This window comes from Parasteatoda tepidariorum, chromosome 5 (genome assembly GCF_043381705.1).
Source record: "Parasteatoda tepidariorum isolate YZ-2023 chromosome 5, CAS_Ptep_4.0, whole genome shotgun sequence".
Classification (NCBI taxonomy): Eukaryota; Metazoa; Arthropoda; class Arachnida; order Araneae; family Theridiidae; genus Parasteatoda; species Parasteatoda tepidariorum.
In genome coordinates this window covers 49,413,586-49,430,231 of record NC_092208.1, presented here as the reverse complement: position 1 = coordinate 49,430,231, position 16,646 = coordinate 49,413,586, and the positions used below count along the sequence as shown (strand labels likewise).

Genomic DNA, 16,646 nt, shown 5'->3' with positions numbered 1-16,646 from the left:
GGCCACTCTTTCTGGGGCACCATATTAGGTGGGCCAACGTTGATCCCCACCGTAAGGATCGGTAGTTCAGAGAATGAAAGAACATCATGCCTTGTACGAGATTTGAACCCAGAACCTTTTTGATGCAAGGTCAGTTCCCTGTCCCCTACACAGCAAAGGACAGAGAACTGGCCATTTCTTTATCTTATTTTTCCAACATAATATAAAGCAAGTTTAGAGCTGGAAAACTATTTTTGCTTACACTGCAGCACCAGCTAATATTAAAACTGACTATAAATGCACTTTTTTTTTCAATGGTATTGCTGAACTATAAAATTAGAACTTTGCTATCTTTGTGCGGTACTTTTTAATTTGCGAAACACAAGTATGTTGAAAAAATTTTTGTAATTTTTTTATTTACATTTTAGAATGCCTATTTCAGTTTTTGTTCAAAAAATAACAATAATACTGAATAAAAACTGAAAATTGCTCAGTTTGCTTGTGTTTAGCTGGTGGAATGAGCATCCATAAGAATTTTCTCCCCGAAAATTCGAACCTGAGATTGCCGGTAAAATATTTTATAAGTAAAACAAATCTGTATGATAAAATTAAGCAGTTTTTCATTCTTCTCTAAATAATATAATTTTAAACATATGATTCCAATTTGAAGACAATCAGTGAATAGTTGTTTGAGTTGGAATTTCAATTGACTTAAAAAAATATAGCTTTGATAATTATACCTTTGAAGGTTTCTGGGTGCACACTCTGAGCATTCTATAAAAATTTGACTGCTTAAGTATTTATCTTGCTCTTAAAACTTAAGATTTATCATTTTAAGGCATTAACACACATTTTAATCAAAGGAAATTAACAAAAATTTTATCAAAAGCCAAGAGTTGCCTAATCCTTTGAAATGTTGTTCTTCAAATCACATTGTATTGTTTAGAAAAAGGACAAATAGAAACCTATGCTATGGTTTATTAGGCACTGTTATAAAGTGAAAAATAAAGCAGTTTGACGTTCATATTATCATGCTATTTTTAAATTTATAAACACCTATGTTAAATTTGTAAAATTTAATTTGTTGAACTCCTAGAGAATTTCTATAGTCGTTAAGAAATGAACCTATAGATGAGTTTTCATATTTTACTGACCACCCACTAAATTCTAAAATAGTTTTATTCATCATTTTTAATTCATCAATTTTGGTCCTTTGTGGCTGTTAAAATTTATTGGATCATTCAAATTTTTTTCAATTTTAGTACTTTTTTACTTACATAAAATTGTTTGAATATTGTTCTAAAAAGATTTATTTAATATTTATATTTTATAGTACTTTGGAGAAAGTGAGAAATCAGTTCGTAGATGTTTTGAAAGGGCTCGGAATTCAGCTCCTTGTGTAATATTTTTTGATGAATTTGATGCTTTCTGTCCTTCTAGATCAGCATCCAGCTCGGTAAGCTCAAAACATTTCACATAAATAAAATATATGTATGCAAAAAACTATTTTTAAAAAAAGTAATTTTTATACTGTAGAGTCCCAATTATCCGTGTTAAAATATGGATCAGGACTAACTTGGCTAACCCAAAAACTCATTTAAAGCAAAGAGTATAAATGTGATATATTTAACAAAAGTAATATATTTAGCAAATGCAAAATTTATACGAGCACACCACATGCAATCTGTATTATAATTAAAAAGCTTACTTAAAATAACTTAACGAGCATACTTTACGAGAATTGAAGAGTTTTTACTTAAAAAAAGTACTTAATCATTTTTTGTTTTACATTACTTTGGTGCTTTTCTGAAGCAAGGTTTTCCCATTTTTTTAGGGATAACAGGAGAGCTGATGTCATCACTGCTTGTTGTTCTAGATATTCAATTGCACTTTCGATAGCTTTTAGTCCATCTGTATGACAGATTTTTATAGGTTGATTTTCATCTTCGCTGGATTCATTTTCATTATTGACAATAGTAATGATCATTTCATCAGATCAAGTTGTTGGATTTCGTCTTTCTGAGTGTTTGGATGATAAAATTCAGATTTTTTTTCAGCGGTAGTTTTGAAAATAAAAATTAAATGAGGAGAAAAAAATCCTTTAAATATTAGATAGCTCAGTTAAAGCGGAAACTCAGATAATCTGGACTTTACTGTATATGTATGCAAAAGGCTGTTTTTTTAAATAATTATTTATATAGTTCATTTTTCTTGTATATGTTTTGCTTAAAGTATGTGGATGGTAATAACACTTTAGGTTTATTAGCTCTAGCGGGGCTCACACTACACATTCGCCACTACGCCTAATGCAATAAAATCATAAATTCGGCAAAACAAATAGTGTTTTGGCGAATAATTTTATCTACTGAAAAGAAAAATATATATTCTCCTTGATCTCAAAAATTACATAAATATGAATTTTTCTGAACAAATATTGTATTTTTTAATTCGATTCTTCCAGTAATTTCCCTTAGGTATGCCGTATAAGTAATATTAGTTATATTATGTCCAGATAATGTAAGTAACAAGTGAGATTATGTAAGTATTAGAAAAGAAAAGATAAACATAAAATGCGGATAAAATCATAAATTCGGTGAAACAAATTGTGCTTCAGCGAAAGTATAGGTGAGAGATTTTTTTCTACCGGAAAGAAAAATATTTGTTTCCTTTGATCACAAAAACTACATCAATATGAATTTTTTTGAAAAACGTAAGTTTTTTTATTCGATTAAAGTAATTTCCTTTAGATATATCACATAACTAATTAGAGTTATATTAAGTCTAGAAAATATGCGCAAAAAGAGAGATTATGCAAGCATCGAAAGAAAAGATAAGATATGTTCATTGTCTGATCACAGGTGATATTAAGTGACGGGAAGTTTGTGTCAATAAAGCAGATCAAGTGAAAATATTACGTGACAATTGCATATTGCTTATTAAAATAAACTTATTGTAAAATTTGTGAAATTGTGACGGAAAGTTTGTATCAATAAAGCAGATTAAGTGAAAATATTACGTGACAATTGCATATTGTTTATTAAAATAAACTATTGTAAAATTTAAAACTGTTGCTAAAATAAGAAAATTTAACTTTGATTTTAACTTTATGGAGTTCCACCTTTCAATGATAGATATAATCTAACCACTTGCACACTGCTGGCAATGAATGTGTCAAAACTCCACCTGAAATCCATTAAAAAATCTCTGCGAGTAGTATAAAAACTTTTAAAACAGAGTGAAATTATTCAAATAACTTATCATCGTCACAGTATAAAATAAGCAAGACAGTAAAGATTCTTTTTTTAAGAAATAAAAGACTTAAAGAATGAAATGTTTTATTTAAAATGAAATATAGTTATTTAAAAGATAGTAGGATTTTATAAAAACATCAAATGTTGCTTCAGATTTATCTTTACTGCTTTAGTCTAAGAAGTTATGAAAAATTAATCCTAACCTATTCTTATTTCCTTAAAGTCAATTAAACATCTACATTTTTTATCCTTTCCCCCATTCATTGCTTATTTACTCCTCCTCAACTGTAAAATGACTTGATTTAGATTTGCCTTTTTAAAATAGTCCAATTTATAGTAAACTTGTATTTTGACTTAAAAGTTTTCTATGAGAAAATGTTTTTTATTTGCTTTGCTAAGACTTTGGCTAATTTACTGGCTAGTAATTTGAAGTTCGTAGCGCGGGGCTTCTTTTATATTATGAAACTAAGCTCTGATTAGAAAGTATTTAACCAAGTTCAAAATTTTTATTTGAATATTAAATTAATGTTAATAATATAAATGATTAGTGAATATTTAAAAAACCTTCAGATTGACTCTTGGTTATAAATTGAATCTGTTTGGTTTGATATTTCAACAAAAATGAAATTGAAACAGAAATTAATTACTAAAACAAAAATGAAACAAAAATTAATTACTAAAGCAAAAATGAAACAAAAACTAATTACAGAATGCTCATTAAATAGTTTTCAGATGTAATACAATTTCATTTCCCTTTTCTTTTTAGCCTCTACTCAGAATATGCCCTTTTCAATTTAGTATAAAAAGCATTCAAAAAATAACATTCTTAATACAAATTTCAACTAGTGCTTCTTGGATCCTATTAAACAAATTGATTAAAAAAATTCTTGCTTGAGATATTTTGGAAAATGACAAGTCTGTCTTAAAAAGTGTAATTTATTTAATCTCTATGCTTATTTTAATAACATATTAACTTTAATTTGCCACCTAAATTGATAAAATACTAATTTATTCTTAAGTTGTTTATTTTTCTTAAATAGCTTATACCTAATCTGACTGATATGAACTCAGTTACTTATCATAAATTATGTTTTTTACTTAGTATGTTCATATTTTTTTATTTTAAGACGTTTTATTATTTCCATTTCCATATATTCTATCTATTGAATAATATATAATTTTTTTATTTCAATGATTTTATAATTTAGAATGCTGCTGCAGAAAGAGTTGTTAATCAATTACTCACTGAAATGGATGGTATACAAGAACGTAAACAAGTATTTGTAATTGCAGCTACTAACAGAAAAGAAAAAATTGATTCTGCTATGTTAAGGCCTGGGCGGCTGGAAAAACAAATATATATTGGCTTGCCCTCACCAAATGGCAGAGTGGACATATTAAAGAGTCTAACTAAAGTAAAATTATAAATTAATATTTTATTGTTAAATTAGTATTGTTAATATAAATTTAATGTTTTAGAGAATTAAGATATGTCTTTTTTGTTTTAGAATAAAACTCGTCCCAAAATTGCTGACAACTTAGATTTAGAAACAATAGCTCTAGACATGAGATGTGATGGATTCAGGTAAATAATTCGAAACAAAATTTGTCTGTTGAAACAAAATTATAAAATTTGGCAAAATATTATTACATTTTCTGTACATTAGGGTTTTAATGTTATCTAGTGAGTTCATTTTAACTCAAATATTACAGTAACTCGTTTTTTTTTATAAGATACAAACCCTGTTAAAGTTATTTTTAAATGATCTTAATATTTACTCCTTTTAACTGTAGTTTTCACAAACTCAATTTTTTATAGCTGAAAAAAAGCAAAAAAAACTTACGTTCAAGGAAGTAACAAATTCTCTCTCTCTTTCTCTTGCAATCTATGCAAAATAAACTCAATCAGTCAGGTCATAACTTATAAAGTCAATGATGGGGAAAGGGTTACCGAGGAATGAGTTGACTCGTTTGCATTGTCAGCATCAATAGCGTGCTGTCTTGCATTGGAATATAGAAATGAAAGGATTCCTCGTGTATGTATACATTAAAATTTAATTAATTCATTTCAAATCCATCAAGTTCTGTGTAATGTTTTGTGTTATCATTTGCTGTTATAGTTGGTGTGGAGGAATTATTTATCTCTAAAAATGTCTAAGCTGAAGTTAAAAACTCCTATCTTGGAACATAAAAGTAATCTTATTATTATGGGGGATAAAGTGAAAATAAGGACAGATGTTTTTTTTTATGAAGATATTATGTCCGACTTTTGAGTATAAAAGTTATCTTGTTATTGTGGTGGATAGAATGATAAAGAGGAAGGATGTATTTTTTTTTTTTTTTTTTTNGCTGGAGTTTTTTTTTTTTTTTTTTTTTTTAATATTATGTCCAGACTTTGAATGTAAAAGTTATCTTATTGTGATAGATAAAATTATAATAAGGAAGGATGTAGTTATTTATTATTATTTTTTTTTTGAAGATATTATGTCCAGCCTTTGAATGTAAAAGTAATCTTATTAATGTGGTGGCTAGAGTGAAAATGTGGAAGGATGTATTTCTTTTTAAGGTCTAAAAGTAACTTTATTATTGTGATGAATAAAATAATAATGAAGTAAAATATTTTTTTATTTTTATTTTTGAAGGTATCAAAAGAAAATAATATCCATTAACTGTATGAATTTATAAACTCACCATTAAAAATTTTTTTATTATTATTTTCAAGTCTAAAACTGAAACTAAGAAGTCAGAATTTTTTGTGCATTTAATGGGATTCCTGTCACTGCAAACATGAGTGTTAGGATATAGTTACAGACATTATATATATATATATATTTTTATTTCAGTGGTGCTGATCTTGCTTTTCTTGTACGCGAAGCTACACAAAAAGCTGTAAAACAAGTCATTAGCGAATTTGAGGAAAAAAAGCAAATTCATTTATTAAATACTAAAATTACTGTCGAATGGGACCATTTTGATGAAGTGTTAGACGAAAAGAAAATTAAACCATCAATTAATAAGAATGTAAGTAAAAAATAACCAATATTTTTCAGTGACTTTCATATTTTTTGTTCAAGTGAAATTTATGTGTATTGTTCCTTAACTCTTTCTAATAAAAATTATAGTTTTAAGTTTTTAAATTTAATTTCCAATTGTTTTTTTTCTTTTAATTGAGATTCATTGAAATTAATAATCTATCTAGACAGATCTGTTGAAAGTCTGACCTTATTATTGTCAATCTCAAATTTAGCTTAAAAAAAGTTTCCTTATGTAATGAAATTATTTTTCATGTGAATAAAACCTATTTCTCTCGTAAAAATACTGCATATAAACTTTTGTATTAATTTCTCCATTTAGCTTGAAAATTAAGACGTTTAAATTGAGTATTTTTTTTTAAAAAAGAAAAAAGCGAAACAATTTTTTTAGAGAGTGTTATGTAAAAAAATTCTCTAAGAATATTTTTTCAAAAATCTCAACTACATTACTTTACTCATAATTTTTTCTAATCATCATTATAATGTTATATAATATTTTTTCTAGTTATTTGCATATTCAGTGGCAGGATTATTAAAAATTTTTTGTTTTACCAAATAATTAATTTAAATTCTGCTTAAATAAATAAAACTTCTCTTTATAAAAATTAGCACTATATTAGAAAGGAAAATATTTTTAATTAAATCAAATTTCATAGAGAATATTTTTTTTACGTTCATAAATTACAAGTGTTTCTTTTCTTTTAATTTATCTCAATATGATCTTGCCACATAGTTAAAAATATTTTCTGTTTCATTTCCTTAACATTGAAAGCCTGAAATCTTTTAATATAAATTGCTATAATATATAAATTGTTAAATGTGGTGGCTTTTTTTTAAACATAAAATTAATATTAAATATTGTCTCTACATAGGAAAGAAAGTATTTTGAAAGGTCTCAAGAAATGGAAGCAAGTGAATAAAAATATTTTTTCTTTAAATAATTTGTACATACAGTGTCATTTTATACAATGTGTACTATTTGTAAATACATTGTTTTTAAAATATTTATGTTTAGTGTTATTTATAATGCTCTAGTATTTCCTACTCAAAGATGCATTGTTTCACAAATTTTTCTTATGATCCCAATTTTTATTACAACCAAAAATCTTAATCAGTATTATAGTTAAACTTGATCTTCATTAGTTGCAAATAATTTTAATTTTTAATTGTGTTTCTACTTATGATCCCAGTTAATATTACAACCAAAAATTTCAATTAGTGTAATAATTGAACTTGATCTTCAATTGCTGCAAATTTTAATTTTTAATAGTGTTTCTATTTATGATCCCACATACAATGTATGATAATATTACAAGCAAAAATCCAAATTATTATTATAATTGAACTTGATCTTCATTAATTACAAATAATTTTTATTTGTAATAGTGTTTCTATCTACACGCATTTTGGTATTTATTGCTTATAAACAACGAATTTTAATTTTTTTAATTGTCAACATATTTTACTTATAGGGCAAAATTAATGATCGCCACAGGACAACAAACTTTAACAAATGGCGATTAAAAAATTGTCTGCCAATTGCCACCCGATCAAAACTTTTTTCATCGAAAATGCACATCATGTACATTCTATATTTTTTTTCATAAAAATCATTTTAAAATATTCTGAAAATTACTTTATAATACGCTTGTTTCTTAAAATTTTTCTTCATTTTCAAAATGAATCTTGTAATGTTTAATGTAATTTGAGACATGCTCTAAAAGAATTGCCTTACATTATTAATATCAACTATTTATATTCTTTGGCAATTCACTTTTCACTAGAGTACAGGAATGTTTCTCACTGGGTATTATAACAACTGACATAAAACAAAATTCTGTGATCGAAAACGAAGTTTTAAATTCATCCACAATTAGTATCAATACCTGAACACAAGTTGAAGTCTTCAAGAATTTATATAAGTACTTTTATTTCGGCCCCACATTGTCATTTGTTGCTTTTTTCTCTAATGCACATTACTTGTGGTTATGCCTTCGCAGTGTAACTAAACCTTTTTTTTAAAACATTTTTATAAATGGAGCACAGAACAACTTATAATAGTTTGAGGTCAATGTCTATCAAAGATATCTATAATACTGTCGCCTTAAAAAATAACCAGCATCAATTAATTAATATTTCCTTATACCAAATTGATCTAAATTTGTTTATAGAGCTCATAACTACAAAAATCAAATAGTTTTAAAGTAGGGTTTAAAATTGTTGGTTCAAACCCTGTATATTAGGTTTTATGTTATTTATTTTTCATATCTAGTTTAGTGTTTAAACATAATGCTTGCATATTAAAAAAATACAAATGAAAACATCAAAATTTTTATTTCACAATTTCAAACAATATTCATTATTTAAGAATTTCATCTACGTCACATGTAGTCCAGCTCCACTTCAATAAATGCAGGAGTAACATTTGAGTACGGATGCAGGCAATGCTCAACTACAATATGTAACATTATATATCGGGTTGCCAACATTTCTTTCATTTTGTTCTAATACTCATATTTATAATGTAGGTTTTTTTAATTTTAAAAAAGCAGAAAACTTATTTAAATGCTAATTTTGAAATAAATGCCAAGCAATATGATATATTTTAACAAATGCACATTAAAATTTAATGCAAAATGCTTAGAAATTTTTTTAAAAGAATTCCACAAATCTTTAAAGCTTAATTTACACAAAAAAGGTAAAAATAACTAAAAGAAAAGAGTAATTTGATTTTTAGAAACGTTAAAATATGTATAAATTTCGGTTTTTTAAATGAAGTGCTGCAAAAATTTTCTGATATCTTCCAGGCATTAACTTGCTTACAATGAAGGAAAGTAAACAAATATCACCAAACTATTAGCTTACTGAAAATGTATTTTCATTACTGTTATTATTACCATTACAACGTAAGAAATTAAAAAAAGCTATCAATGTCACTGGAATGATTGTTTTATGGAATTTCAGACATTTTGAACGTTATTCTTTAAAACTCATATTTTAAAATTTATTAATGATTGTTAAATTTTATTAATTTCCATGTTTTATTTTAGGGACACTATTATAATTCTTAAATTTAAATTTTTTCATGTGATGGTAGGTATTTTTTGTTGTTTAAAAAAATGACTTTGAAGAAGTTAAACAGCATCTGAAATTTATTCACGAATAAAAAGTAATTTGATAAAGAAAATGCCATGTTTGGTAGTTCTGAAAATATCAATATAAATATATATTCAGGCACCAAAGTTCTTATTATAAATATTATATAATTTTTCAATTGGAAAATGAAATTTAAAAAAAAATTGAATAACTGATTTTGGATTTTAAAAAAAATATTAATATAAAATTGGAAACCATGTATATTTGAATTAGAATAATATTAGTAGTGCATAAGTTTCGAAACAAAATTATCACTTATGTCTATTATTGATTAATAATTCTTGACGTATAGTGCTTAACTGAATTCTTTTGCATTTTATTTTTATAAGTTGGCAACCCTTTATTAAACAACAGGCAAGCGCTAGAATAACAGATTGTAAAGCACAAACTTACAATTTAACAACAAATTTTTTGGATGAAGTGATGGTTATATATATGTATATTTATATATACTCTTTATATATCAATACTTTGCCAAAACTTTCAGCACACAGAAAAAGATGATGATTAAAAAAATACATTGTAATGCATATATATTCCATGCTATCATAATAGTAGCTACATTTTTTTCCAAAATTCTCATCCACATTTATACTTTAGGCATATAATTACATCTCTGATTCGATCCAAATCTTTTCATATATCTTTTTCTTTTTAACATCTTAAAAAATCACACAACAAATAAAAATACAACAAATACATTAAAAAGCTCTTCAGCTGCAATATATATATAAAGGACTAGATCAGTTGCTTCGATAAAATTCGAACAGACAAAAAAATATTCATCTTTTTTTCTTTTTTTTTATACACTGAAGCCAATTCAGGCTAACAGAAATAATAATTTGATAAAACATCGTAAATAGTTTGGACTAAACTGTAAGAAAATACTGTAATTTAATGAGCATTTGTAAATAAACACAGCTACTGATTGTTAATTTATAATTTTCATTTAAAGATTTATGAAATATGCATACAAACTTGTTCAACCTGTTTTACATTAACTTCGATTAATATAGTAGTATTAGAAATAGTTTTGATTCGCTTTATTACTTTGATGTACAGGTAATTACCCCAATTATTTGTGAAGATTCATTACTTAAAAATAAAAATCCATTTTGTAAAAATTTTTTAAAACTAAAAAGTTATTATAAATCAAAGTAGTACATAATTCTGTTTCGTATGCATTAAATTGTGATATTTTTATTGAAGCTATATTTTTTTTCTACTTATAATGAATAATTAACACATACTTTAAGCATTATATAAATTGCTGTTTAAAATTTTAACGGTACTATGCACATCATTTTATGCACGAGTCTGTTGTTAACAATAGATTAATTGTGAATAATGCAGAAAATTCATTAAAATTTGATTTTTAATATTGTAAAATAAAAAAATTTAATAACTATATAAAATTATTTCACAAAATAATGCTTGAATAAACAGATATTTAAATTTTTTTTTGTTTTAATTTTTTACTTAAATCGATGTGTATTTTTTATTCTTACATAAATGTTTAATTAATATTTTGATAGGTCATTATGGCTGTACACACTAGTTTCTGATTAAATTATATAACCCAAAAGGCAGCTAAGAGACTAATATACATTTGTTTTAAATTGAAGCAATATGGGAAGGATAAAAAGTCAAATTATATTAAATAATATATTGAAATAGCTTATAACTTCTTAAGTAATAATTTTTTTTTTACTGGAATTCTTTAAAACATTGCAATTTGAACTGGCATTGGTGTATATATTTAAGAAGGTGATTTGCCAAATGTGCCGAGTTTTTTATTGTTTATTTCTAAAAACACTTAAATATAAAATAACAAACAAATAAATAAATTTTGAAAAGTAGAACAATTATATTTTCATCAAGATAAAAGACTATAAGAAATGAATAACACAGAAATAGTTCATTTTAAACTCAAAAGCATTTAAAAGTTAAACATAACAGCTATTTACAAAGCAATGAATGGAGTTTATAGATGGAATTTTACAAAGAATAATGAAAGTAAAATGTACAGAAATAATGAAATTTTTAGAAAAAATGTATCTGCAATACTTTCAAAAGTTCCTTTTTGCATAATCAGGTACCAATACAGGTATACAATTTCAGGCTGCTGACACATCAATTTTTTTTAATGGTAATGTTTTTATAGATAAATAATACAGCATAGCCACATATTATTTATTTTTGCAGAATTAGGTACCTTCTTTCAAAATCTGATATAGCACAATGAATTTTCAGACAGGCATATTTAATATAATATTTTTACAGATAAATAATACAGCGTTGCCATAGAGGAATAATGCTTCACTGGTAATAACTAAACTTTCTTTTCTCAACAACAAAAATCAACAAGATAACTCACACAACATTGGACCCATGACATTCAACCTTGCCATCAAAATAGGTGGCTAAATAAATATTAAAACAGACTTGTTTGCTGAAAATGGGACTGAGGAAAATATTTTTAGAAAACTAAACTTGAACCCAATTGTGTGATGTGGCTTGGAACAGTGCCATTAAATAAACAGATGAGATGTACAAATTCATTTGGGGGAAAAACATTCATCTCATTAATGAAAGTTGACAGTTTAAAACATCTCATTTCTTAGAAAATAAAAGCATGATTTGAGTTAGACTCATGTCTTCCAACCATTCTTTATTCTCTTTTCATTCACTCATACAAATATATTGATATGAGTTTGACTCATGTGTTTCATCCATTCTTTATCCTCTAATCATTCATTCGTACAAATATATTTTCATAAGATAATATATTTTCCTTGTTGCAAGATTGTGGCAAAAGCCTCCTTTTTATGGACAGTTTGCAGAAGAATATGACGCTAGTGCCACAATGACAAGAACGAAAGAGAAAAAACATGTATATTTTGTGCGGAAATAACTGGCTCCATAGTCCAGAAAAAGTTTTTTTTTATCAGTCTTTTTTTTAACACAGTTCCAGTGTAAAAATTCATATTTTCACTTTTCTTGATCCTCTTCCATTGGTTCTTCCACTTCTTCATTTTCCTTAGACTCTGGACTTCTGCATTAAATTTTTAAAAAAAATTAATATAAATTTTATATTTTAATAGGTGTGTTTATTATCTTAAATCAGTCATACGTTTTTCTATCTGATAATAAATTCTTGCTGTTTTGGCAGTTGCAAGGTAAATCATTATAAGGTGATTAGAGTAATGGGTTGTGTTTTTTGCTAGTTATTAATTTTATTCCTTGAAAATGTGTATTGTTGCAGTGAATGAAAGAACAATTCATCACAAGTTTTTTTTTATATATATAAATATATATTTAAATTTTTAAACATTTTTTAGTGGCAAAATAAAAAATTTTAATAGGGGAACTTGCTTTATGAAAAAGAGGAAATGTGTTTTTCTTTAATACAATATATATGCATCTCCCGAAAAGTATTGTGCATCTCATATCCTCATCAATAAAAAACAGTTGTGCACTATGGGAATTAATAAATTTTCTTTAAAATATCTTTATGATAAAATTTATTTTGTTTTAATTTAAAATGTCACCCAGTCAAAAACAAAGTTTTTTTTTTTCATTCTTAGGTGTATGATCCTTATTGCTGATTATATTAGTTCAATTTAAGGTGGGTCCCGCAGTGGACTGATTGTTAAGACACCCAGCAGATCACCGAAGTCAAGCATCACTGGCTGCGGTCAGTGTGCGGGTGGGTGACCACTTGGATCAGTCTGCGTAGGGACCGAGGTTATGCGGTATTGGTCCTCGTTAAACTNAAGTTTTTTTATTTTTTATTCTTAGGTGTATGATCCTTATTGCTGATTATATTAGTTCGGTTCTTAGCTATTGTAAGAGTAATAATTGATGCTGCAGTAATTTTCGAAATGCATGAGCATTGCATTTGAACAAGGGCTTCAAGCTCATCTACTACTGTGATCTTTGAGATGACCACCAAATCCTCTCAGAATACTGAATTTTTAATCTATAATTATTTTTTATTTAAAATTTTCAACTTTTTTTTAGTTAAATTACGCTTTAAACGTGAAAAATATGTGCATACTAGTTATTAAGAGTAAGATTTGGATTAATAACAAAATTTGGTGTTCTGGTACCTTCCAGTTCCTAAATAATTTGATAATTTACTTATCAAAGTTTTGTTTCCATTTCTTATAATCTCAGGATATCTTTTTAGCACTTACTATCATTGAAACAGAATATAAACCATCTGCTCAGCCTTAACATGACTTGAAATGCTTTTTATCATTAATAAATCCAATGATTGACAAGATTTTATTCACTAATGTGGGGTAAAGAATTCCTGTAAACTGTTTGTAGTAACTATTTTGGATAACTTTTATGTGAAAATGTTTTATCTATTTTAATAGCAAGGGTCTGCAAAAATGCAAAATTTCTTAATGTCAGAATCAACTTTTAGGATCCGGCAAATTTAGAAGCAGCAGTAACAGCTTTTTCTATTAGTGTAAAGTTTTACAAAATATTTTGTGAACAATTTCCGTTATGGTTTCTCGCACCTTGGCAGCCATGTGCATGGGGTTTGTAGACCGCTGTTTACGGGCACTATTTTATTGACTACTAATACTATTGCTTTTATTGCATTTTTATGTTATAATATATATTTAATTTTAAAAAAATGGTAATGTCAGAATACTATACCAATTTGATTTTTAATTTTGAACTGCATTCAACAAATTTTTGGAAGGCCCAACACTAAAGAGAATAATTACTGCAAAAACTTTCAACTTTTGTGTAACATGTTATAACAGTACATTTCATGGAATAAAAGATAAAACATAGCTTATATGGAAGGGGTAGGAAAAAAACTATTAATGTATATTATTCTAATGTATATTTTAAGCAGATTATTTAATTTCCAGATGTGTTAAAAAATATTAAAAATAAATGTAGAATCTTAAACTTGTTTTTAGCTTTCATAATATATACAGTCAAACTCGCTTATTATGCGTGCAAAGGGACTACAATATTTACTAGCTATAACGGAGTGCAGGTAAAGAATGGGTTAATGTAAAAATCATAAAAGTTCATATATACTTACAAAACTATAAATATAGTACTTATTTTATTTATTTGTATTTTTGTACAGTATGAAAGAAATTGGTCAAACTGACTTGTTGTCTCTGTTTCTTAGGATAAGAACCCGATCATAACCCAAAAAACATCATTTGCACATTAGGTTTTTTTTTAAAAAAATAATAATTCATGTGTTTGCTAGATTTATGACTCATTACTAATTTTTAATTGGCCTTAGAATGGTAAACTAATTTTTCCAAATAAGGATTAGCTGAGCTGGAAAGGTGAAAATTTGCAGAAATTTTATTAATCACAGAAATATTACTTGCTAAATTTGAGGTTTGCTCGATGAAAGAGAACTAATCTCCAATTGACTTAACATTGTTCCAATAATTTATTTCCAATTTCTTTATTATTAAATCTGAAATTCTCTTGACTGGGTTCTTGTTATATCAGGGCTCGTTATAAGCGAGTTTAACTGTATTACGCTGTTAGTTGAAAAGGAATAAAAATTTTACTAACTGGATATGGCCATGTGGTACTGCCATTGATAAGGATGCTAGAGCAGTGACAGTTTCTACCTCTTCTCTTTCTTTCTGCTGAGCTTCTAGCGCAGAATAACCAAGCGTGTGTGCCCATCGTTTGATGCAAGGCCAATGTGTTGCTAAAATTAATTAAATAAAATTACAAAAAAAATTTTTTTTTACATGGAAATTGACAAACATTTCAAATTTACTATTGCCAACAACATTATTTAAAAAAAAATTCCCCTTTACGACTCATAGATTCAAATTAGTTCATTTAATGGCTTACATGTATCTCTAGAAATTTAGTTTTCGATATAATAATCTCCTTTCTAATCATATAATTTTTCTAATAGGTTATTGCTGATACAGATATGTGTTTGCTCAGATATTGCAATACAAATAATATAAAAAGGAGACTTTTAATCATTTATTCAGGAGGTTATAATTTTTCAGTGCATCAGAAAGGTTTCAAAATCAAAAATGTATAATATATATATACTGTACCGGGGAATTAAATTCATAATTTTAATTTTCCAATTTAGGGAGCTTGGTAATCAACTTAATAAAGCATTAAAATCAACTAAATTTTAGCCTATTGCTTTCTAATAAACATACAATTGACACTTGCTCCCTCCCTTTATTCTGCAAGCAGAAGAAATTTGAATTGATTAGTTCCTAAAATTAGAAATTTATCATTCCCATGTTCTAATCTTGAAAGTAGTTTGCACTGGAAAAATTTAAGCCACATGTTTTCTAATAAATGAACAAGGAGAAAGAATCAATGCAATGCAATTAGCATGTATTGATGTTAATCATCATTACTCAGTAACCAACATAATAATGGTTTAATATCAAATTAATAAAGTGTATTATTACTCAAGTGAAGTAATTAATCAATTTAATTTAATTTGACCAACTGATATAAAATAATGAATATAAAATTATATAAATAAATTACCTTGCACAGCTATAGTTTTTTGAAGTACATCTATGGCTGACTGACAAGCTTTACGTTGCATTTCTTCCTCTTTGATAGGAGTACATTCTTCTCCTAACAATGCTTTCACAACTTCTTGAGAGCTATCGCATATAGCTGGAAGGTCATAGCTGTTTAAAGAAAGAAAAGAACTATTTTATTTTTTGATAAATCAAAAACATGCACCAATAAATACTAATCAACATGTTTTGTTTATAATATTTCTATGTCATTAAAATTCAGAGAAAGCATTTTCATAAGAAAATCTATTAAAAGCTCGCCACCAAGAGGGTTAAACAATCTCATTAATGTGATTAATTTACTCATTCCTAGTTTTTCAATCAGATCACAAATGGTTACATTTAAAAAAAGGAATAAACAGTTTATTGAATTCTTAACTCTTTTATGTATTAACTTCCAAATTCTTTGCAAAATATTTAAATAAATGTTTTAGTGCTAAAAAAATAACATTTGAAGAAAGGTTTTCTTAAAACAAAATGATGATTCAAAAACGATACCACCAGCAATTGATTGCTAAAAGATTCTTAAATTCTATGAAATGAAAAGATATTTTGTTGGCAAGCTTGTAGAATTGAAAATAGGGAAAAAAATTTCAGTAGACACTTGACAAGGCGACTTCTTGTGATTCAAACGAAAATGGATTTTATGAGGTGGA

General features: G+C 26.4%; 2 protein-coding genes across 3 annotated transcripts in view; one reads left to right on the top strand and one right to left on the bottom strand.

The window, feature by feature from the left end:
* Window positions 1-7,268, top strand: part of LOC107450167 (nuclear valosin-containing protein-like) — a 36,248-nt gene extending 28,980 nt beyond the window's left edge. The window contains exons 16-20 of the mRNA XM_043048696.2: window positions 1,313-1,435; window positions 4,439-4,645; window positions 4,739-4,815; window positions 6,074-6,251; window positions 7,135-7,268. Of these exons, the coding sequence (XP_042904630.1) occupies window positions 1,313-1,435; window positions 4,439-4,645; window positions 4,739-4,815; window positions 6,074-6,251; window positions 7,135-7,182 (633 nt within the window). The 3' untranslated portion in view covers window positions 7,183-7,268. The remainder of the gene's footprint in view (window positions 1-1,312; window positions 1,436-4,438; window positions 4,646-4,738; window positions 4,816-6,073; window positions 6,252-7,134) is intronic.
* A 3,605-nt stretch (window positions 7,269-10,873) lies between these two features.
* Window positions 10,874-16,646, bottom strand: part of LOC107450166 (histone deacetylase 4) — a 50,378-nt gene continuing 44,605 nt past the window's right edge. For both annotated transcript variants that reach the window (XM_043048698.2, XM_043048700.2), the window contains 3 exons: window positions 15,953-16,101; window positions 14,990-15,131; window positions 10,874-12,473 (listed from right to left, as the gene is read on the bottom strand). In XM_043048698.2, the coding sequence (XP_042904632.1) occupies window positions 12,410-12,473; window positions 14,990-15,131; window positions 15,953-16,101 (355 nt within the window). In that variant the 3' untranslated portion in view covers window positions 10,874-12,409. The remainder of the gene's footprint in view (window positions 12,474-14,989; window positions 15,132-15,952; window positions 16,102-16,646) is intronic.